At 41.9% G+C, this 24,466-nt stretch overlaps 1 protein-coding gene across 1 annotated transcript; it reads right to left on the bottom strand.

Annotated features, from left to right (window-relative positions):
- Positions 1-290: 290 nt before the first annotated feature.
- On the bottom strand, positions 291-14,155 carry LOC140076672 (cytochrome P450 3A24-like). The gene is made up of 13 exons (XM_072123309.1): positions 13,945-14,155; positions 12,527-12,620; positions 11,515-11,567; positions 8,788-8,887; positions 8,581-8,694; positions 8,328-8,416; positions 8,035-8,183; positions 5,185-5,312; positions 4,616-4,688; positions 3,699-3,859; positions 3,339-3,565; positions 2,177-2,339; positions 291-1,332 (listed from the first exon to the last, which is right to left on the bottom strand). Exons 1-13 carry the CDS (start codon positions 14,013-14,015, stop codon positions 1,237-1,239), a joined length of 1,518 nt encoding a protein of 505 aa, XP_071979410.1. The 5' UTR covers positions 14,016-14,155; the 3' UTR covers positions 291-1,236.
- Between the last annotated feature and the right edge of the window lie 10,311 nt (positions 14,156-24,466).

Here is a 24,466-nt window from a genome sequence, read left to right as displayed (position 1 = left end):
CAGGTGCACGGCTCGTTATATTACACAGGTCTGATTACTCCCACCAGTGTGTGACATCACATGACCATGGACAGATTATTATCCACTGGAAGTAAACAATGAAGCTTTCTAAAGAAGGGTAGAAAGCAGACATCTAAAAAAAAACACAAAGAATTGATACAGAAATGGTATTGGAAAATTGTCTAACTTTTTATTACACAATTTCAATTATTTCCTAAAAGTAGACAACCCCTTTAAATATACATTCATCCATGCTAGTGCGACTAAGAAACAAATGTATGAAACATAAGGCAACTTGGTGTAGTCTTTATTGGTTTCTTTAGATTACATTGTATGGTATAGAAGAATGTGTTTTTTTGACCCTGTCCGAATGCAACACTGAGGGCGCATTCACACGTTGCGTTTTGGCCTGCGTTTTTATTTGCGTTTGAAACACATTATAGCTGATGAGAGGTGATTTGCCTAATTGCATTACTGTTTATGTTTGTCTACGCAATGTTAACATATGCGTTAACACATGTATTAACATCGCATTTAGGATGCGTTTTGTAAATGGAAATGTTAACAGTAATGTGATTAGGCAAATCACCCCTCCTCAGCTGTTGTAATGCGTTTCAAACGCAATGAATACGCAGGCCAAAACGCAACGTGAGAATGCGGTCACACATTGCAACAGCTGGAGGGAGATTTGCCTAATTAAACAGCTGTTAACACGTTTGTTAGAAAAACACAACAGTCAACACATTGTTAACACATTCGTTAACGTTGCATTAACGCAAGGGTTAACATTTGCATTTTGTAAACGCAAGTGTTAACAGCTGTTTCATTAGGCAAATATCTCTTAGCTTTTGCAATGCGTTCTTAAACACATGCGTTAAACGCAATGTGTGACCGAACTCTGAATGTGTACATTGTTTGTTATTAAACTCAATAGAAGTGCCCTGTCCCCATCATTATGTAGGGCACAGGCTGTAGGTGGGGATGGGGCTCTGCTCATGTGCTGCATACATTCTGCATTTAGGGACTATTATCTGCTGGACAGTGGTCAGGAAACACATTCTCTGTACAGTTACTTTCCTTTAGTGATATACATAGCAATTGTAGGCCCCCAGTGCTGTAGATTTGGTTCTGATATCTGTCAGTAGAATAATGCTTTCTGTATATTGTACTGGTCTCCATTCACATGTGCTGCATATACTACAGGTATCAGTAACCATCCGCAGCCAACTGCAGGGTCTAATTTTTAGTTTCCTGAGCTTCTCGTGGGACAAGGTTTAGTATAACTGGTTTTGTTGTCTTTAGGAATCCTCTGGTGTCAATTTCCAGTGGGATCTGCAACATAAGACGTAAAAGGTTAAGATTGGTATCATCATCATGAGAAACCAGGGACACTTCCTTATAGATCCAGGCACCGTGATTGTGGTAATCTTCTTATATTTGTTAATCATGGCCTCCTTCCTTCTAAAATTAACTATGATAATTATGCTATTGAGCCTGAAGGGATCCTTAGGCCGGCGCCACACGTGGCGCTTTGTCTGCGCTTGCAAACGCAAACAAAGTCGCGCCCAGCAGGGCGGGCCTCGGCCCGATCGCATCGACGTTTCCATGGAAACGCCTGCGATCGGGAACGAGCCGCCGGTGTTTTGCGTTAATTTAACGCGAAACACCGGTGGCTCGTTCCCGATCGCAGACGTTTCCATAGAAACGCCAACGCGATCGGGCCGAGGCCCGCCCCGCTGGGCGCAACTTTATCTGCGTTTGCGTTTGCAAGCGCAGACAAAGCGCCACGTGTGTCGCCGGTCTTAGGGTGTTACCAGAGCCCCTCCGTGCTGCAACTTCACGGGCACCCCCCTTCCCCCTGTGACCTGATTTTGCCAATGTGTGGCCTGTTACACCATAGGAAGTCACTTCCAATTACGTCACAAGTGACGTCCACCACCGGCTGAGGTGGATTCTGTAACCCTTGTACTTCAGGTCAGGCCAGAAGTGTGAAGACCAGAGGTACCAGTGCACACCGAGCAGAAGCAGGGTAAGTGCACTTGCTTTTTTGTCACCCCTGTCCCACAGCATTTTTACCAGAATTCTTGTACAATTTTCTTTGCTTAGCTACATCCATACTTAATAATATTTAGCCTCTCTCTAGCTGAAATTCTGCCATCCTATACGCATCTCTTACTGGAGTCTCTTTGCATGTTCGGAAAGAGAAGTTCTGCAGCAGCAGGGTGATGGCGGATTTCATGTTGATCATGGCGAATCTCATTCCTATGCAATTCCTAGGTCCAGCCCCAAAGGGTAGGAAGCAGTACGGGTCTTGTGATTCCCTGTTCTCCTTGCTAAATCTGTAAGTAAAAAAATTAAAGACAAACATTTTACACAGAATACAAGGAAATCAGTGGTGAGAATGTGTCTGTACTGTCAGCGCATAAGCTGTATATAAGGCAGTGGACATTTATCCCATATTCAGATACATACATTTAGAAAAGGACATATGTGACATTACATGGGAACTAAGAGCAAAGGGGCTTTACACAGGTTTCTGTGCTAACACTGATCATGCATTACTTGTTCTTAAGATGTAATCACTGAATACTTGAAAGCTGATGCATAAAAAGTCATAGGACCTAGAACATATGTTATCAGGATGTAAAGGCTTTATATGGACACGTGGAAGTCCATTATTATAGCTCCCAGTAACTACATTGGTAGCAGCCATAGCAGTTGTTATGGGGCCGGCAGTGTTAGTGGGCCCCATCATCCAACCTGACACACTAAAGAATGGAGGATGTGCACCATTACATACGTATTAAGCTGCACATTGCACAGTATAATATGTATATAACAGAGCACATCTTCAACAGTACATAACATGAATCAGCAGTTCAGATAAGAAATGTCTGGGGAGAGGAAGATGACAGCAGAAGGATCATTCAGCTCTAATTCCTGCTGTGTACTTCCCCTATGTCAGTGGTTCTCAACCTGTGGGTCGTGACCCCAGCAGGGGTCGAACGACCAAAACACAGGGGTCACCTAAAGCCTTTGGAGCTGCAATTTTATTGTGTTTTTACTGCAAATCGCATGGTTTGGGGTCCCCACAACATGAGTAACTGTATTACGGGGTCAAAGCATTCCAAAGGTTGAGAACCACTGCCCTATGTGGTCAACAGCTACTGGGACATATGTGTATAAATGTATATATCAGTGCATAAATATGTGTATGTGTAGAAATGTTCAAGTAGACAAATATGCATAATATATATATATATATATATTATAGGGTAGGGGTCCCTGCTTCTGCTAGTTACACCCCTGCTCACAGTAAACACTTCCATATCTGATACCTTTCAGGGCGGAATTCCTCTGGGTCGGACCAGATTTCGGGGTCCCGGTGCAGCACGTAGGCAGGGATCACAGTCACTACACCCTTGGGGATAGTCACTCCGTTGATCTCAGTTGTTGCTTTACAAACACGTTCAATTCTCCCAGCTGCAGGGTAAAGGCGCAAGGTTTCGTGTAGCACCATTTCAAGGTATTCCATCTGCACCAGAGCCTCGTATGTTGGAGGAGCCTGCAGGGAATGAGAACATTGCTTATCTATTCCTAGTTTACTCCACATCGCCCTGAAGTCTGATTTACAGCTGAAACACTGTATATGTTCACCACTAGACATTTAGCAACATGTTATAACATAATGATTCTACCTTATTAGGAAGAAAGGTATCAATTTCCTCCTGAAGTTTGGTTTGAACATCGGGATGAGTTGCCAGATGGTAAGCCACAAACATAAGGGTGGTGCTGGTGGTCTCATAACCAGCAATAATGAAGATAAGTCCCTGAGCCATTATCTCAGTGTCTGTCAATTCTGCATAACACAATATACAATGCACAGTTACATAAGTGAGGGGTCATACAATGGGAAATAAGAAAAGTATTGCACAGTTCTAGAATTCCCTGTGAGTTATGTGGCAGAAATGTGAACCCCAGAGGATAGAGGTGGCCTAAGGTCCCCCAAGCTATAGGGGACATTGCCGGAAACAGGAAGCATCATCCACTGTATAGTGTTGGAGTATGATAATAGCATCTGAGCTGTAGTACCCTGGCACGGGTGCAATACAATGGATGGATATGTCTTCTTCAAGTTCCATGCCCTGTATAGCTTCTGTTATTGGAGGGTGTCTGCAACCGCTGATCTGGAAGGGGTCCAGGTATGAAACCCTCCCACAACCGGACACTGGAAATAAACTGTGGGGCTGGAAACCTCCCTTAAAGGGGTTGTCCTACTGGTATAAAAATGTATTAGCTGGACTGGAGAGCCCACTCTTCCCCTGGTCCAGCACTGTAGTGCAGTTAGGCCTCTCATCCACCACAAGCCCTATTAGAGTTATGTACTTTGCCTGATAACAGCATCTATATAGTTTGAAGAGTTTCATTGTGCTAGCTGTTTCCAGTGATCCCAGTTATACCCTATGCTGCACTATATAGACAACAATAGCTGCCATTCTTCATGAAAAATGTTGAGGTTCTGTTCATTAATACTGTAGTGCACTGTCAGTGGTCTGCAGGCATTGTGTGTTGGGGGCGTATACGGGACACCATTTTGGACATATGCAGAATATACCTTTATATCCATGTTCTGCATTGTTTTCCTTAGCTTGAGCTTCTACCATAAGTTGTAGAAAATCTACTCGATCCTAAAAGAAAAGATCAGAGCAAGCAAGAATAACAATTATGTTTTCGATTTACATGCCAGTGTTTGTAATCCTATGTCTTCCATTTAGAAATGTTGCTTTGGAATGTGTATGTATTCATACCATCATGAATGATAATACATTTATTATTCAGTTCTATATCTGTCATTTCCGTGACTTTATGCTTGCCATTGTTACTTGCAATGTCTGTGTATTTTTGTACAACTTTGGTTGCATATTTTACTGTTCTCTTTAAAAATGTTATAAATAAAGCCTTTAAAAAAAGAAATATTGCAGAGGTTTGGCGGTGGAATGGGTAGCATTGCATTCAAGCAGCGGGGTTTTAGAATCTGACAAACCTTTTGATGTAGATTACACATATTTAAATATCAGTGGAAAAATAACCGTATTTGTAATACATTTACCATAACATTTAAATGAAGAAGAACAGGAGCCAATTTCATACAATATTCAACAGTCGTAAGTAAAATTCACTTACTGAGTGAGTTCCTTTCTGTCTGTTTTTCTTAATGCTTGTTATGGCATCTTGAAAAAAGTTGAGAACACTTAAGGGTAGGAAGCAGAAATTCATTTTCTCCAAAAGAGGAATCAGAAACGGAAACAAAACTGTAAGAGAAACACAACATTTAGAATAAAGATGCAGATAAAACGGGAAGTGGATTAAGTAACTGGATTAAGTGTGTCCTGGGCCCCATATAAATTGGTGTAAGAGTATAGAGAAGACCAATACCAGAGATCAAAGTTCTTCTCTAATTCACGTTTCTCCACAATCTGCACTGCAGAATAACTATGTCAGTAACATAGGCTGGTTTCAAAATATAACATGGTTATATTACTACGAAGTGTTTGTGTCTTATAATAATATTAAATCTTTATTTCTGTAGCACCATCATATTCTGCAACCCATTGCAGATACATATAGATAAAAAAATCAGAAATTATAGAGAAATAGCACAGTCATATAAAACCATAGGAGTGACATTCCTGTTTGAATGAACTTACAATCTATGACAGTCATGGCCAACCTTCGAGTAGTGTGTCATGTCTAGAAAAATCCATAATTTTGTGATATTTGTAGCGCTGATAAAAAAAAAAAAGGTTCTCTGGCTCTAGTATTGCTGAGCAGTCAGTGTGGTGGGTGCACTGGCAGCAGGGTGAGATTTTGTTAGCCACTGTAAGGTAATGGTTGGGGTGTAAGGAGCACACACTCCTGAGATGACTCTCCTATCCCCTCTGGAGTCACTGGAATGGATTTTGGTCCAGCTGTGTCACTGACAGGACAAATGTGGAACACAGTTCTAGTGCTCCCAGCTGTCTAGGTGCAAGTCCGCATAAACTTAGTGCAGAGCTGTAGCTGTTGCACCGCCTCTGTTTGCTGACACTGTCAGGTAGTGAAGCCAGAGCAGCTAGCTGAAAGCGTCAGCATCCAGACGCTGGAGAGGGGCAAGAACAGCGGGCCTCCAAGCAGTAGGGTAACCCTGCCTCTGGGTGCTGTCAGCTGCGTGTCGGCAAAATGTCTTTGCGTGTCACCTCTGACGTGTGTATCATGGGTTGGCTATCACTGACCTATGATAAAGAACTATGTCTTCTGAGTAGAGTGTCAAAACATTATAGCTTTTGACTTTTCTGTATTAGTAAATACATGAATTTCCCTTTAAAATACAAAAAAAGTAAACGTTGTCAGGCATTTATCAAATTGGGCACCAGTAGCGTGCTATAATTTTCAGTGGGATTTAAGTTTGTGGCGTAAAGGAATAATGAATTGGCTTAAGAAAAAAAAAGGTTTGGAACTGTGTCCCCATTCATGAAGGTGAAATAGAACTCCCTAGACCAGCCAAAATTAGATGTGCCAGAAAAGTGTTGGATTGTCAAGCAGCGCCAGAATTTTGCATACAAAAAAAGAATGAAGAAGTTGTGAGTGTTGGAAAAGCACCAATATTGTGCCGCTGACACTTCATAAATAAGGCGCAACAGACGCTGCACAGGGCAAAAAATGTTTTGCCAGCTTTCTGTTTGAAAGCCGATAATAAATACCTCCCATTATGTTGGAAATCTGTTGTTCCTTATAGATACAACTGAGCATGACCATTCCTCATGTTTCTGGGATAAGATCCTAGAAAGTATAGAACAGTGAGCACTGACTGATTAGGACTGTGACGTATTGTGTATGGACACCTCTCAACTGGTTTATGTAGATATTTACAAAGGTCTAAGAAAAGACCTTCTGAAACTGATATTTACTTAAAGGGGTATTCTCGTCTGGGCACTCACATCACTAATCTTCCATATGTAAACATTTCTTCAATTGGGTGTAATCAAAAAAAATGTTCCTGTGTGAAGATAATTTCTCATTAATGTAGTCATGTTGTCCCTTAGAAATGAGATAGCTTCCTCGGTAACGACCACGTCACATTTAGGCAGCAGTAGCCAGACATGCGCTATTAAGTCCTGCCTGACCCCCTGGATTCAGCGATCATTACCACAGGACGGCTGTGCGACATGCAGTAACTCCTGGACATTTCATATACAAAGACTTTTTGTTTATTTGTGAAATCCCTCCAGCAGAGGTGGCCGTATCCAAGGAAGCCATCCCGTTTCTAAGGGATAAAATGACTATATTTATAAGAAATTATCTTCACACAGGAATATTTTTTTTAATAACATCTAATTGAAGAAATGTTTACATATGGCAGATTTATCAAACTAAATGTCCAGACGAGAATACCCCTTTAAGGCTACTTCCACATGAACATGTGGTGCTCCCTGGTGGGGACCTGGGTGTAGCACAGGTTCCACTGGAGAGGCGGAGGGATGAGCACTGCTAACCCCTCTCCTCTCCATAGAAAGGCATGGCGCCCAGCTGTAAACACAGAAAAGATGGAGCACACATGCTCACCGCACTGCGGTCGGACACCATAGGCTTCTAAGGGGACCTATATCCGGCCACAAACTGTGCGGCCAGATATCGGTCCTTCACACATTTGTGTGAAAGGAGCCCAAGTTTCAGGAGAGGTGACAGGTTGGATAGGTTGGACAGAGGAGCATGACAGGTGCAGGCCATGTACTGTTTGTTTTTTGGCACACTGAATGAAATACTTTATAATGGATTAATCCCTTCATGACTGTAGTTCATGAAGATCCATTGAAAAAAAAGAAAGTCAGATTAATGTAAACCGGACGTTAAAAAAACGATGGTAACATTGCTTTTTTATAACCAATGTTACAACATTTGCATGCAGGTAGCCGTATTAAAATGCTTTGCTCTTCCTTCACCATTTGACAAGTCTTACCAAATATATTTGTAGATCTGAATAGATTATTCACTTACTAGTTGTTAAGAAGAGGGGATTTAAAAATGAGAAGGAGAAAAGTTTCCTTCCGTTTGCTACAAATGGATCATTGGGATTGTTCAGTGAATCCACATTCACACTGAAGGATGTGCTCAGGACAATGTCCATGCTGTAGCTTCCAAACATGCTGGAAAAGCAAAAATTACAGAAATTAAAGTTACAAAAATGTAAAATTGATACATTCAACAAAGACCCATTTGTATAATCTATGTACAGGAATCTGCTCTACAGACCTAACTATATATAAACCGTAGTTCGGCTTTGTACTTACTTCTTCATATCCATGAATTCTTTGTTATCAATTTTCTTCTGAACATTCTTCACTAAAAGATCTCCGTATTGTTTTATTATAGGGAACATCTGTAACAATGGCAAGAGATGGTTTATTCATTCATTTGCACACAATTAACATGTGTAGTATACAGTTATTTGCTTGTTTTTTTAATATAGTATAGTGTAGAATATATTGTTGGAAAGGGGACATTTGCTTATAGGCATGTCTATTGTATCTCTTTACATTTTACCTGCTTTAGTTTACCACTGGTGAATGTTGGTGATAACACCGTTCTTATCCTCTTCCATTGGTCATCAGCAGCAATTGATACTGCAGAGTTAAGAGGTCCATTAAGGCCAAAATTCTGAAAAACCAAACATTTAAATAATATAGATACAATAGAAAATTCCAGATTCACCAGAAGTGAAACAACAATATATTTGTTAATAGAACTTACCCTTCTGTTTGTAAAGATAGTGTAGCATTCCTTAACTAGAATGGATTTAATGATACCTGGGTCCATAACTGCAAGTACTGGCTGTTTCCCATCGTAGAACCTGGTACAGAAAATAGGTGTTCACATTTAGTGTTATGAATACAACTTGTAGACTCATTATGATTCAAAGATTCATCTTCCAAGAAAAAGTTAAGCTCATATAGCCTATGTGTATTCACAAAGCAATAGCGGATTATAATATAGTTGGTCTGGGCGGCTGCCCGGAGCCCAAGGCTTCTAAGGGCAAATATAACAGGGCCCATGACCACCTAATGATGATATCAACACAGACTTATACCAGGCTATTTCCAGGACCTTTGTCATCAAGCTGCAGAACAGAAGTGGACAGAAGGGACTGTCTCCTTTCCTAAGTAAATCCCATTAAATAATTAGACTTGTAATGGCTGACAAATTTTATACAGTTCAGGGTCCATGGCCGTCTTAATCCACAAAGTATCATATGTTAGTTAAATAAGTGTAAAATTATGTAAAGCTAAATAGATGTCATGTCCAAATACCATGTACAAAATAAAATCAAAGATTATAGATTTTACCAATGGCCACTAGAAGCCTTAAAGGAAACCTACCTTCTGAAGATAGATTCCTCCTGCCTAATATGTAATTTAATAATCCTGGAACCTAACTTGCTAAAAACTTGAGGCTACACGTCGCGGCTACTCCAAGCCTCTTTGTTCCTCCTACTCTGACATCTTCGGCGCGCAGCTACATGCACAGTACGCAGGCCCACGGCTGCGCAGCCACTGCTCCGAAGATGGAGCTACTGCGCATGCGCAGAACACCGGCTTCTTGGATGAGGGCACGCAGCTGAAGATGTCAGGGTTGGAGGCACAAAGAGGCTACCGGGGAGTGGAGTAGCCGCGACGTTTAGCCTCATGTCTGGCTACTCTTCGTCCCAGTAGCCTCTTTAGAAAATTTAAAAATTGGGGCAATGAAGATTTTAAAAAGATAGCGGGACGTGAGGATTAGCTCTAAAAAGGGCTATCTTCATGTCCAATACATGCCCCTACCACCCGTTCTACCTTTATAGGTAGATTCGTAGTGGTAGATTCCCTTTAAGTATTCGCTGGGAGTAATCATTTTTATATTTTGATAGATTGGGACTTTTGGGATGTGGCATTTATTTTCATTTTCAATATAGGGAAGGGAGGTGATTTGAACTTTTTTTAAAAAAAAATTAATTTTATTTAGGCCCCCTAGGGTAATTTAGCCCTAGGGGGTCTGATTGCTCATACTATAATACTATATACTCCAATACAACTGTATTGCAGTAGATGGGCATTTTGCTAGTCATCTGTACAGATCTATGCAAATGACAAACCCTGGAGTGTCATAGAGACTCTGGGCTGTCATAGCAAAAGATGACACCAAAGGAGGTGCTAAGATGGAGATGCACAAGCGACGCTAGTATTTAAGTGTTGCCAACAAAGAATATAAATTGTTAAGTAATCGGTACCTGCAACAATCAGCAACCTGCAACATGCTGTACACACCTGGGCTATATGAAGATGACTCATCCTGTGAGACTTCTCCATACATACTACGTGCTATTAAGGTGGTTTGTAGCAAGGGGTTAATGGGAACATAATGGATATTAGTCAGGTTTCACCTAACTTTATAGGGGAAATATATCATGCTTTGCATGCCAGTCTTCTGGCATACTAGGCATGCATAGTTCCCAAACATCCTGGATTCGGGAGGACAGTCTCGGGTTTTTGGTGCTGTCGTACCGTCCGGGGCGGCTGGTAGAATTTGCCGCCATCTCCTGGGTTGTCCCACCTCCTAGTCCCAGTCCTGACTCACAAGAGATGTTTAGTGACCAGGAGCAGGAGGTGGGATCAGCTTCTGCTGCTTCCACACGTATCACTGTACTATACAGAATAGATGTATGGTGGTAGCTCTGCCCCTCAGCAGGCCCCTGCCCCTCCTCTGAACATCACAGAGCCTGGGAGAAGAGGAAGCAGGACTGCGGGGGAACGAGGAAAGGTAAGTAGCAATGTTTTTTGTGTAATAACTACAATATGAGGCAGGACAGGGGGCCACAATATGAGAAGAGGGGGCCACAATATGAGAGAGAACAGGGGGTCCCTGTATGAGAGGATGGGGCCACTGTATTAGTGAGGACAGGGAGCCACAGTATGAGATAGGACAAAGGACCACATTATAATTGAGAGGGCAGGGAGCTGCAATATGAGGGTGGAGGCGACAATACAAGGGAGATGTAGGGCATGGTTAAGTTACAATTCCTGGACCATGACCAGTTTTGCTGGTTTTCTGTACACATACTGATGAAAAATACAGCCATGTATAAGTGACCTTATGCGACCTTTACAAATTACAGTGCACAGAGCTGTTGTGGATGACATGTAGTCCAAAGCTTTAGAAAGACTGGAGGACAGGCTGGGACAAGAACAATTGTGCCCATTGAGAGTAAATAAATACTGTATAAATACTGTATACTCCACCTATCAAATACTTTGCCAACCCACAGTGAAAAGCAAACAGTAATTTGTAAGTTATATTAATAATATGGGACTTTGGGCTGTGTGTAATCTACAGAAGCAGATAAACAGATTATTATGAAATATAGGAAATACACAATGAAAACAACATTATCGCTCAATAACAATAACACTATTACTGCTTCGTTAACACATAGTGGGAACTTACCCCCATATTTTTCCATATTTTTTGAAGCATTCAAAGTCAAATTCAAAAACTCCCTGAAAATAAATAAAAGGGATCGGTACTTTACTGGGAGCAGAAATAATAGTAATTGTGCACATAAGAACATTATTAGTTCTAGCTGGTTGTAACTTGTTGTAATTGCATATTTATAAAGCAATATGTCACCGTCATCACAAAACGCAAACACCATAAGGGAGAACCTTCATATATAAAATAAGTTTCTGGGCTAAAATAATAATAATAAATAACTGATTCACAGAATAGGTCCTTAATATCATATTAGGGGGGTGGGGGGATAATAGTATCTGTGAACTCTGCCCCCTACCTTGCTGAATGCAATTTGCTGCAACAGAAACTAGCCATTTTAAGTTTTGGCACCTTCCAGTGTAAGCAGCATCACACCACAGGTTTTTCACCATATCCCCAACTGTACAATCACTACTACTTATACTCTGTTCACTGCTCCCTACTACATGAGCTGTCACCAGGGGCGTAACTTGAGGGGCGCAGAGGGTGCGGTTGCAACCGGGCCCGAGAGGCTTAGGGGGCCCATTAGGTGTCACTTTCCCATATGAGAAGACTAGTACTAAAATCCATACATTATAGCCGGGAACCTGCTCCAAACTTTGCACTGGGGCCCTTCAGCTTCAAGTTACGCCACTGGCTGTCACTTTTATGTGCTGTTATATTTCGGGTAAATCATTAACAATACTCTACCTTACTATCTATAATCCATCCAGGAAGTTCTGAATATACTGATTTCTGTGGCATGTAGCCTGACCAAAGGTCATTTGAGGATGCTTTATTATGTTCCGTCACATAATGCGTACATATTGTATACACGTACTCTATACAGAGGAATATCATGGTATATGTAGAGGGAGTACAGCACATGTCTGTTTATTGTTTTTATTTTTTCTTTATTTATTTTACCCTAACTGATACACTGTAACAAACTTCAGAACAAGCGTGGAAATTTGTGTCTTATACTCACATTTCTGTTTTCAAGAAAAGTTCCAATAAATGGCAGGGGCTTAGGACCAGGTATTCCATATTTGTTGAAAAATCTGTATGGCCAGATCCCGTAACTGCAAAGAAAACAGAAAAATATATTTGTGTAATGATGTTTTACAATTTGAGATCTCTGTATCACAAACTCACTAAAAGACAATCTTATTTTATCCACCAGTTGATCCATTAACACTGACCGAGAAAATTAATCTAGCACATTTTATATAAAATAAAAACATTACATACCTGATCTTTGTATAGGCTGTACATCTTCAAGGTTATTGCAGCCAAGCAATCATTCATGCTGGGACATGCTGGTTGATTGGCTGCAGCGGTCAAGAAAATCCAGAGCATCTAATCTGCGCCTGAGTGTGCGGTCACACGTGGCGTTTAACGCATGTGTTTTAAAAAGCTGAAGAGAGATTTGCCTAATTAAATTGCTGTTAACATTTGCGCTTACAAAACGGAATTGATAATGCAACGTTAACATACATGTTAACATTTAGTTAACACATGTATTAATGCACTGGTAAATTTAACATATAAATAAATGTATTTCTTCATATTATATAACATGCCACTAGCAGTTTAATTTCTGAAATTATTAAAGAGGTGTCCAAACAAAAGGCTATTATTTCCCTTTAGATTACCTTTAAATAATGTTTTATTTCTTGTAAGAACTTTCCTCTTTATATGCAGGTACTTACACTGTTTCACATATTTCCTTAGTGTCCAATCTTTTTTTATGTAACTGTAACTGTAAATTATTATTAAATAAATGGCATTTAATATATTCCCAAGTATTACTGAGAATCTGTGAATATTTGTGTTTTTGTCGATGCATGAACATAATGCAAAGTATCATGAAATATTTATGAAAGGGTTAAAGGCGTGTGTTGGAGAAAGTACACAACAGTAATGCTAAAGGGAGGCCCCATTACCAGGGAGGTAGATACACACAGGAATAATGTGCCCTGTCTGCAGAGAATTGTTAATTTTAACATTTACATAGAGGAACGGATGTCATCTATCCAAGGGAGGGGGAGGGGGGATAGCTTATTCCTAGAAATGCTTTTAGGCAAAACGCCAACTATCTGTATATGTTTACAGAAACTGCTGGTTAACTATATGTCATGTATCAACGTTGGATAATTGTGTGGGAAAACCCAAAATCCTGTGGAAATGTACATATTTACAAAGAGGAAACTAATGTAAGGTCTTGTGCTAAGAATAAGCATAATATTAACTCTTGATAGAAGAGAGGATACATTATTATAGAATAGATGTGCACATGGTTCTGTACCGTAACTGCTGCTCTATAGTACAATAGGGATATATACCTAATGATTCACCATCCATGACTGTAAGGACATAGATATAACACTTGGAAAGAAATCTTACTAGGTGAGAAGTGCCAGCAGGATGAAGAGCAGGATCCATGTTTCCTTGGAGAAATCTGGGATGAGATACATACTTATTCTTCTTTGTATGTTGTCTTATGTTCTTCTTCAGGTCTTTCCCTTCTTTAGGTCTTACCCTTCTATTTCAGGTCTTTCCCTTCTTCTTCTTGATGGTGTTCCTGCACTTGTGACTCTCTTCTCTCTGAGGCAGCTTCTCATATACCCTATTCCCTGTGATGACGCTGCTCTGGAGGAGGGATCACATTGCTGAGAACAAGGCTGGCCAGAGGCCAGGGATTGTATATGTGTGTGCACAGAGACTGCAGATACTTCTCCTTATCTTCTACACAAAGTAGACTGCCGAGTGTTTCCTACCATTCAACCTGGCCCATATATATAGTAAATAGTATTTAAGGATAAAAAAGTAAGGTTCTTTTATGTAACCAGGGTTCTCTTCTATAGAGGAGTGTACTTTATCTGCTGCATTATTACCGTATATACACGAGTATAAGCCGAAGTACCTAATTTTATCACAAAAAACCTGGAAAAAACTATTGACTCGAGTATAAGCCGAGGATGGGAAATGCATTGGTCCCAGCCTGCCCCCAGTATACTGCCTGCCACCCCCATGTAGTATTCAGCCAGCAAGTGATTGCCCCCAGTATACAGCCTGCAGCCCCTGCCCCCAATATACAGCCTTCAGCCCTTGCCCCCAGCATATAGCCTGCAACCCCTGCCCCTAGTATATAGCCTGCAGCCCCTGCCCCCCAGTATACAGCCTGCAGCCCCTGCCCCCCAGTATATAGCCTGCAGCCCCTGCCCCCCCAGTATATAGCCTGCAGCACCTGCCCCCCCAGTATATAGATTGCAGCCCCTGCCCCCCCAGTATATAGCCTGAAGCTCCTGACCCCCAGTATATAGCCTGCAGCTCCTGGCCCCCAGTATATAGCCTGCAGCACCTGCCCCCCAGTAAACAGCCTGCAGCTCCTGCCCCCCAGTTAGTATACAGCCTGCAGCCCTTGTCCCTAGTATACAGTCAGCAGCCCCGTCCCTATTATACAGCAAGCAGCCCTCTGTCCCTAGTATACAGCCTGCAGTCCCCTGTCCCTAGTATACAGCCTGCAGTCCCCTGTCCCTAGTATACAGCCTGCATCCCCCTGTCCCTAGTATACAGCCTGCAGCCCCCTGTCCCTAATATACAGCCAGCATCCCCTATCCCTAGTATACAGCCAGCATCCCCTGTCCCTAGTATACAGCCAGCAGCCCCCTGTCCCTAGTATACAGCCAGCAGCCCCCTGTCCCTGGTATACAGCCAGTAGCCCCCTGTCCCTGGTATACAGCCAGTAGCCCCCTGTCCCTGGTATAAAGCCAGTAGCCCCCTGTCCCTAGTATACAGCCAGCATCCCCTATCCTTAGTATACAGCCAGCATCCCCTCTCTAGTATACAGCCAGCATCCCCTCTCTAGTATACAGCCAGCATCCCCTGTGTCTAGTATACAGCCAGCATCCCCTGTCTCTAGTATACAGCCAGCATCCCCTGTCTCTAGTATGCAGCCAGCATCCCCTGTCTCTAGTATACAGCCAGCATCCCCTGTCTCTAGTATACAGCCAGCATCCCCTGTCCCTAGTATACAGCCAGCAGCCCCCTGTCCCTAGTATACAGCCTGCAGCCCCCTGTCCCTAGTATACAGCCTGCAGCCCCCTGTCCCTAGTATACAGCCTGCAGCCCCCTGTCCCTAGTATACAGCCTGCAGCCCCCTGTCCCTAGTATACAGCCTGCAGCCCCCTGTCCCTAGTATACAGCCTGCAGCCCCCTGTCCCTAGTATACAGCCTGCAGCCCCCTGTCCCTAGTATACAGCCAGCAGCCCCCTGTCCCTACTATGCAGTCCCTCACAAGGAATGCCTAGCCTATATGAAAAATGTGTACTCACCTTCCAAAGCCACGCCCCCTACCCCCCTCTTCTGTCCATCGATGTGTCGGCTCCAGCTCCCTCTCTCCATGCGGTGCCATCGCTCGAGCTGTGATGTCACCGGCTCCCTGACGGGGGGGGGGGGGGGAGGGCGGCTGGTAGGAGCATCGGAAGGTGAGTATACTTTTTTCATAGACTCAAATATAAGCCGAGTTAGGGTTTTTCAGCACACTTTTTTTGTGCTGAAAAACTTGGCTTATACTCGAGTATATACAGTAGTTCTTTATAGAGCTCCATTCATTCCATGAAGTACAAAAACTACAGAGATCTGGAACAAGTGGGAGGTGGACCCTGCCTATATGGGAGGGAAGATGGAGACACAAGGTGAGAGCGTTTTTGGATGTTTTTGGAGGTATGTAGCCTGCCATCCCACTGTAGTTTATAGCCTGCCAGCCCCCTGTGGTATGTAGCCTGCCAGACTCCCTGTAGCATATAGTCTGCCAGCCCCCTGTAGTATATAGCCTGCCAGCCCCCTGTGGTATGTAGCCTGCCAGACCCCTGTAGCATATAGTCTGCCAGCCCCCTGTAGTATATAGCCTGCCAGCCCCCTGTGGTATGTAGTCTGCCAGACCCCTGTAGTTCATAGCCTGCCAGACCCCTGTAGTATACAGCCACCAGCCCCCTGTAGTATACAGCCACCAGCCCCCTGTAGTATACAGCCACCAGCCCCCTGTAGTATACAGCCACCAGCCCTCTGTAGTATACAGCCACCAGCCCTCTGTAGTATACAGCCACCAGCCCTCTGTAGTATACAGCCATCAGCCCTCTGTAGTATACAGCCATCAGCCCTCTGTAGTATACAGCCACCAGCCCCCTGTAGTATACAGCCACCAATCCCCTGTAGAAAATGGGGATCTCAGCATTTCACTGACACAGCTGACATCCTAGACCCCTATGTGCGTTGCGGGAGGCAATGTGCCGCTGCGCATTGCGCATAAAGAGTTGCTGACTGTCGGAAACTAGTGGGGGCCCCTTAAAAATTAAGTGGTGGGGGCCCCGGGGCTCGAGCCCCAGGAGCCCCTCCTTTAATCCGGCCCTGGCTGTAGGCAATCCTAAACAGGTGGTTTTTCAGATGGTACTACATTAGGAAATTAAAGTGGACCTGTCACCCTTAAAAACCACAGTAGGCGCTGCATACTAATGTAAGCAGCTCTCAGCGCTACCCCAGATGTAGCAGTGTTAAATTGCTAGCTTTATCGGAACCCTCCGATAAAGCTAGCAGACACTAAAGCGCCATACCCACGTAACGTCAAATCAAGTTTACAGCGGTACGGCATATTCATGAATAGAGCGGTCTGAGGCGCTGCTTCTCCCCCGGACCGCCCCTCCCACGCCATAGGCCAGCGGTGATTTCTAGCTTTACCGGAGGGTTCTGATACAGCTAGCAGTGCAACACTGCTCCATCCGGGGTAGCGGTAGGTCCCCTTTAAAGATGATCTGTAGACTATATTCACTGAATTTACTTGGAAAGACATATAATGCAATGCTGAGTGGTTAGGTTCAGTTCTGACACACTATGATCTCCTTCAGAATTTACTTTCTAATATACTTCATTAAATAAAGCCGTTGTATGAGGGCTTGTTTTCTGCATAACAAATTGTACATTATTAGTGCAAATATTTAAGAATCCATATAATGTACTGGAAAGCTTCAAAAAAATTCCAAATGCTATGAAATTTACGAAAACACACATTTGCACCATTTGCAACTTTCACTGTATGTCCCAAATTACACCTCTTCTTTATCATTTGGGTCAGTACAATTAAGGAGATAACAATTTTATATAAGTTGTAGTATGTTCAACATATTTTTAAAAAAATCACTATACAGCCGGTCTCCCACCGACTTACAGACGACCTCTAGTTACAGAAGGACCTCTGGTAATTTGCTGTACTTTGGCCTTAGGCTACAATAAACAGCTATAACAGTTATCAAAGGTTTCTGCATTTTAGCTTTATTGTTAATCCTGGTTCTGATGAAAACCCAACATTTTTAGAATCCAATTGTCATAGAGACCAAAAAAATTTGGCTGGGATTACAAACCTACATAACCTATCTTGTGTGTAACCCAGGGACTGCCTGTATTGCCCATAACTTTTTCACACTTTGGCATACAGAGCTACTTACAGCCTCATTTTGTTGACATTTTGACATATGCCAAAAAAGTGTCGATTCCGAAATTCAGATTTTTTCTGTTAAAGCATTCACTACATAGACTAATCATAGGACTGAGGATAGGATAACATATTTATTATTATGTTTATTTATATTTTCAAACTACGGAAAGCTGGCTGATTTGAATTTTAACTTTTCAATTTTTTTTTTCACGCACCATAGGGTATATTCCCACAATTTTAGTTCTTGCTTTAAATAAACAATGCAAGATTTCTTACATAGTGTTTTTACTTTTTCACCATTGGATGTCGAGTGCATAATGGAAAATCCAAAATGCTTTGCTTTAAGGCAATCACATGACGGAATGTGCAAAACTGAATGAAAGCGTAACTGTAAAGCTATAGTGATGTTACCAAACTATTTTTTGTGATTCCCCCCTTGAAAACAAACAGAACGATGCCCATATTCTGCTGCTCGCCCTTTCCTTTCCAAAGTTATGGCATTTTCTGTTCTGAGAGTGTTTGACGAAAATGTTTCTCACCAGAGGTGAAGTGGGCGGAGACTATTATCTGTCAGTCTATGCCCTCAGGCTGAGTCCAGTTAGCTTGCCCACAGATCCCATGATGCCTTGTGTTCTCTCTCAAAGTAAATTAGTATTCTCGTGTTGGCATTCCCATTCTGTATCATTAATCTGCCATATATAAACATTTCTTCAATTAGATGTTATTAAAAAAAATTCACCTGTGTAAAAATAGTTTCTCATAAATGTAGTGTTATGGTCCCTTAGAAACAAGACTGACTCCTCGGATACGGCCACCTCTGCTGGAGGGATTGCACAAAGAAACAAAAGGTTTTTATATATGAAATGTCCGGGAGTTACTGCATGTCCCACAGACGTCCTGTGGTAATGATTGCTGAATCCAGGAGGTCAGTCAGGATTCAATAGCGCATGTCTGGCCACCGCTGCCAGCATGTGAGGTGGTCGTATCCGAGGAAGCTATCTGGTTTCTAAGGGACAACATGGCTACATTTATGAGAAATTATCTTCACACAGAAACATTATTTTAATAACATCCAATTGAAGAAATGTTTACATATGGCAAATACATGAAATTAATTGTAAATGTCCAGATGGGAATACCCCTTTAAATCCATTTAGTTTCCCACAAGTAATCCAGTGAACACTGCACAGAGCACATATAGGATGTATATGGTGACATCCTGGTAGCTCTAGTCACATGGAGGAGCAGGGAACATGTTATAAGTGGTAGAAATCATTAGTACACCAGTTACATGCACCCTGTGCTGTGTGAGCACTAGGGGTTAATAGCTTATCTGCACAGAATTGATACTGCCGATGAGGTGGAGGAAGGGCTGCAGCATGAGTTACAGAGAGACCGAGAAAGTTCTGTAGAATCAGAGACTGGGATGGAGGGAGTCATAGGGAACGGGGAGATCTTATACCTCACTATTCTGTGCAGGAGACATCTGCATTCACTGTTCTGTACACATCCAGCTCTGATACATTCACTGTCAGAAGACCTCCTCCTCTGTGAGCCGTAGCTCCTCCCCTCCCATGAAATCTACTCAAAAATTAAGTGTAAATTGCAGCAATCAGATAATCTGAGGGGTATAGCAAAGAAACTACTGCATATAGGTAACATAGATAATAGGCAAAGTTGTTTTACATCCCAAGAGCTACTGATTTGTGGGGAAAAAACCCTTTACAGTTACTCAAATATATGTGTCTGACATTTGTACCTTACTTAATGCTGACCTACATGCTGGGTTTACCCATGGCAAATCCCTACCCTCTAATACCGTATTGATGTCAACCCTCTAATAATAATGTCTTATTACATTATTTTGAAATATATTTCAATGAGAAGTTGCACATATTTTAATTATAACACCCATATACTCGTATACATAATATTATATGGAACAGATCTGTAGACAAGCCTAGACATGTTTCTATAGTGATTCACAATAGGTGTGGTAACAGCTTGTGCTTGTTTGCATTACATATCCGTCTGTTCACTGGTTACCCAACCTAAAGGGACTGGCTGGCAAACATCGTTTATGACCTATATGCAGGTTAAGGAATAAATTTGTTGCTGGGGTTTTGATGCCTGTGTCCTCTTTCAAACCAAAATGTTCTCTTTCTGTCCAAACTGAGAAAAGTTAGCATAGTTTTTCTATAAATAGTACAAACATGCCTAGTCCAATGGGACCCCAGAGATCAGGGGGCTTAACGCACTGGTGTGACGCAGACAATTCCACAAAACTGCTGTTAAAAAATCTGGCTTAAGGAACCAGGTAGAAGTAGGGTGCTGACCTGTATCCTCCCCACGTTTGGGAAATTTTACTATCATCTGGTGGACACCAATGCAGTTTATGCCCTTCAAAAGTTTTTTCGTTTTTATTTTTTGCATTTACATTTTTCATTCCACTACTTCAACAAGCTGTTTCTGTACGATGATGTAACTTTTTGCCATTTTGACAAATATAAAATTTTTTTTATAAAAAGTGATCAAAAGGCCATACAGTCCTCGAAATGGTAGAATTGAAAGCATCATTAAAAGTTCCAAAAAAAATTACACCACCCACAGCTCCATAACCTAAAGCATGAAAAAGTTATTAGCGCCAGAAGATGGCAAAATTAAGAATTCTTTTTTTGTACAGGAGGTTTTAATTTTTGTAAATGTATAAAAACATTATAAAACCTATATAAATCTGGTATCCCCGTGATTGCACCAACCCAAATAATAAAGTAGACATGTCACTTGGGGCGAACAGTTAAAGCCGTAAACTCCAAGCCCACAAGAAAATTGTGCAAATGCATTTTTTCACGAATTTCACTGCATTTGAAATTTTTTATTGCTTCCCAGTACATGGAACAGTAAATACTGTCACTGTGCAATTTGTTACGCAGAAAGCAAGCCCTTACACAGTGCCTCGATGGAAAAATAAAAAAGTTATGGATTTTTGAAGGTGGGTAGTGAAAAATGAAAATGCAAAAATGAAAAAGGGCCTGGTCTTTAAGGGGTTATAAGGGAAAGGGTGGAGGCTTATGTAACATTCCCAATCGTTTTTTCCAATTCATCAACATATCACGGTAAGTCTGTCTCAGATTAAGGCTATATTCATGCGATCATGTGCCCGCTGTACCGTAGTGTTGCTCATCCCCGCTCTCCATAACGATGTTTGGTGCATGGCACCAGATAAAGATAGGACATTTCTTTTCAGGGGACGGTACCGTACAGCGCCATGTGCTCATTGCTAGCCTATGGGGGACGTATATACGCCCCCCAATGGCCGTGTGAATGCAGCCTAAAGGAAATCAACCATTTAAAAAAAAAAACTAGAAATACTCACCTGCACTACTCTCCCGGTTGCAGTTCTCCACTAGCCTTAATCACTTAGAAAAGAAAGTGAGCATGGGAGAGGGAGGTGCGGGGGCGTGGATAATGAGCAGCCCTGAGCGCTGGACATCTTGTTCCCATGCTCCGTTATGTTTTTTTTATAACTTTCTTTATGGATATCATGGAGTATGAATTAATGAACCCCCAAGTCTTGAGCTGTACATAGAAAGCTGCTGTGGGCTAAATGTATCGCCAGATGCTGCTAAACCGGGTGGTCTTCATGAGACAACCTGATAAAAGGAAGGATGACTTCCTCTATGCATTACAATGTGACAGATACCAAAATACACAGTAACATAGTTACATATTCCAAGCCATTTGACATATTATCCGGACACGTGAGCCATTTAAGGAGTTGTCCAGGACTGACAATTGAAAGCTTATCCCTAGTAAGGCACATGGCTCTGTATGCTCTTCTGTGGCCAAGCTTCACTACAACCAAATCTGAATTTAAGGCACAGTAAGGACTCAAACAGAAAGGTGCTTCAAGGTGTTTGTGGTTCCACGGCATCATTAAAAAGGTGGAGCCCAGATAAGAATGATACTTGTTACCTCAGCCATCCAATGAATATTCTAAAAAGTTTATATAATCTACACCAGTGGTTCTTAACCTTGTTTGAGGTACCGGACCCACCAGTTTCATCTGCACAACCCTTCTTTTGGTGATAAATCAAATATGTGTGTGTCTTGACCTCCATGGCGCCGACGAACCCCTGAGGCCGACTCACCAAACCCCTAGGGTTCAATAGAACCCTGGTTAAGAACCACTGACCTACACATATAATAATACCAATACATAGGATGAAAGCTGTAGGCTGAATATCTGTATGGAGTACATTGAGAGAACTCAGTCATGAACCACTAATTTTCAGCCTCAGACAAGTCCCAGTTACTTCTACGGCTATCTTGAACCTGCACTTATGAATGTCACTTACACCATTTATGGTACTCGGTTTAAAGCACATTAACCTTATCAGCGGTTTGAAGTTCACAACACACTCTAGTAGAACACGGACTGATAATATAGGTTACATATCACTATGACTTGGCATAGTCTATATCTTGCCTCAAAACCAGGTCACAATGCTCAGGGTCAGCTATCAAGGTCAGTCTGATGAATAATGGAAAGTCTGCACCATCAGAACTGGTTACAGTTTTGGTTGAATATCCTTTCCCTAAGAGTAATTTCAGATGTCAGGAAGTAGCGGCCGTAAGGTAGACGCAAAGCTGCAAAGGCTAGTCTGCAGCCGCCATAGACTGTGCACCTAAAGGGTCATGCTGGTGCGTGTTTCTAGTTTGTGCCACATTTATTACTGTGCCTTGTCACAATTGTGTCACACACTGTATAATAAAAGTGCACCAAAAAGAAAAAGGTGCGTCTGTGTGCATACTTCCGATAGCAGCGTCGATGTACACCATGTGCCAGTGAAGCAGTTTGCGCCACTTTTGATAAATTTGTCTTACCGCACTGTGTCTGATCCATTTGTGTCCGAAGATTCTTATAATCCTGACCTGATTTGTGGCCGCTCAGCTCTATATGGAGAGGGGAGGGGTGTGCAGTGCTCACCCTTCCTCTCTTCTCCCAGACTAACGGACTAGCGGTTTAGTGTCCCAAATCATCCTGTAGTATTTTCTAAGCTGTGGTTTTAACCCCTTAACGCCGAGGCCTTTTTTGGTTTTTGCATTTCCATTTTTTACTCCCCACCTTCAAAAATCTATATCTTTTTTATTTTTCCATGTAAATAGCTGTGTGAGAGCTTGTTTTCTGCACAACAAATTGCACTTCATAGCATGGTATTTAACCCCTTAACGACCTGGCCCCAGCTTGTTTTTTCATTTCCATTTTTCACCTCCCACCTTAAAAAAATTATAACTTTTGTATTTTTACACGCAAAGACCTCTGTGACGGCTTGTTTTCTGCGTAACATAGTGCACTTCATAGTGATGGTATTTAATATTCCATGCCATGTACTGGGAAGCGGGGAAAAAAATTCCAAATGCAGTGAGAATGGTGAAAAACCGCATTTGCGTCGTTTTCTTGTGGGCTTGGATCTTACGGCTTTCACTGAGCGCCCCAAATGACAGGTCTACTTTATTCTTTGGGTCGGTGCGATTACGGGGATACCAAATTTGTACAAAAATTAAAACCTCCTGTACAAAAAAAAAATGTTTTGATTTTGCCGTCTTCTGGGACTTTTTCATACTTTGGTGTGAGTGAGTGAGCTGTGAGTGGTGTCATTCGACTTTGGGCTCTATTTTCTGTTATGGGGTTAAATGCAGTGAAAAACGTTATTATAATTTGATAGATTGGGAATTTTCGGACGCGACAATACTTAATTTGTTTATGATTTTTACTGTTTATTTATATTTATATCAGTTCTAGGGAAAGTGGGGTCATTTGGAATTTTAGGTTTTTTATTATACATTTTTTTTAAACTTTTAAAAAATGTTACTATTTTTCAGACTTCCTAGGGTACTTTAACCCTAGGTTGTCTTATGGATCCTACCATATACTGATATACTACAATATGGCAGTATATGGATAGTTTCCTCCTCATTCATTACAATGTGTTAATCACACTTTTTTCAGACCCCCTACGGTACTTTAACCCTAGGTTGTCTGATTGATACTACAATGTCCTTTCATACTACAGTATGGCAGAATATGGGGATTTACCACATCATTTATTGCAATATGCAATTGTAATGAATTAGTTAAAACAAGACAGCCTTGGGTCATCGTATGACCCGAGGATAATATAGCAACTGATCGCTGTCCCTTGTGAGGGCCGCAATCAAATCCAATATGGAGGCACGTTGGATTCAAATGCCTCCGGCAGCTACATGGTTAACTTGTCAGCACCAATTGTGGGTGTCACGGATGGTTGTTTGCTGCAATGTGCAGCAAACACCCACCTTGTATGGAAGGGTTCAGACGGTGAGCCCTCTCTATACAGTGGGAGCCGACGTGTGACATACTATTACATCACACATTGGTAAGGGGTTTAAAAA

Source organism: Engystomops pustulosus, chromosome 1, assembly GCF_040894005.1.
Source record: "Engystomops pustulosus chromosome 1, aEngPut4.maternal, whole genome shotgun sequence".
Lineage (NCBI taxonomy): Eukaryota > Metazoa > Chordata > Amphibia > Anura > Leptodactylidae > Engystomops > Engystomops pustulosus.
Note: the sequence above shows the minus strand (reverse complement) of the source record. Positions and strands in the feature narration are given on the sequence as shown.

Excerpts from the sequence above, each read along its gene's own strand:
- LOC140076672 (XM_072123309.1), bottom strand. The coding sequence starts at position 14,015 with ATGTATCTCATCCCAGATTTCTCCAAGGAAACATGGATCCTGCTCTTC. Across the intron at positions 11,568-12,526 it reads CTTTTCTTGAAAACAGAAAT|GGAGTTTTTGAATTTGACTT; the intron begins GTGAGTATAAGA and ends ATTTATTTTCAG. Across the intron at positions 5,313-8,034 it reads TCCCCTCTTCTTAACAACTA|TTTTGTTTCCGTTTCTGATT; the intron begins GTAAGTGAATAA and ends TTTCTCTTACAG.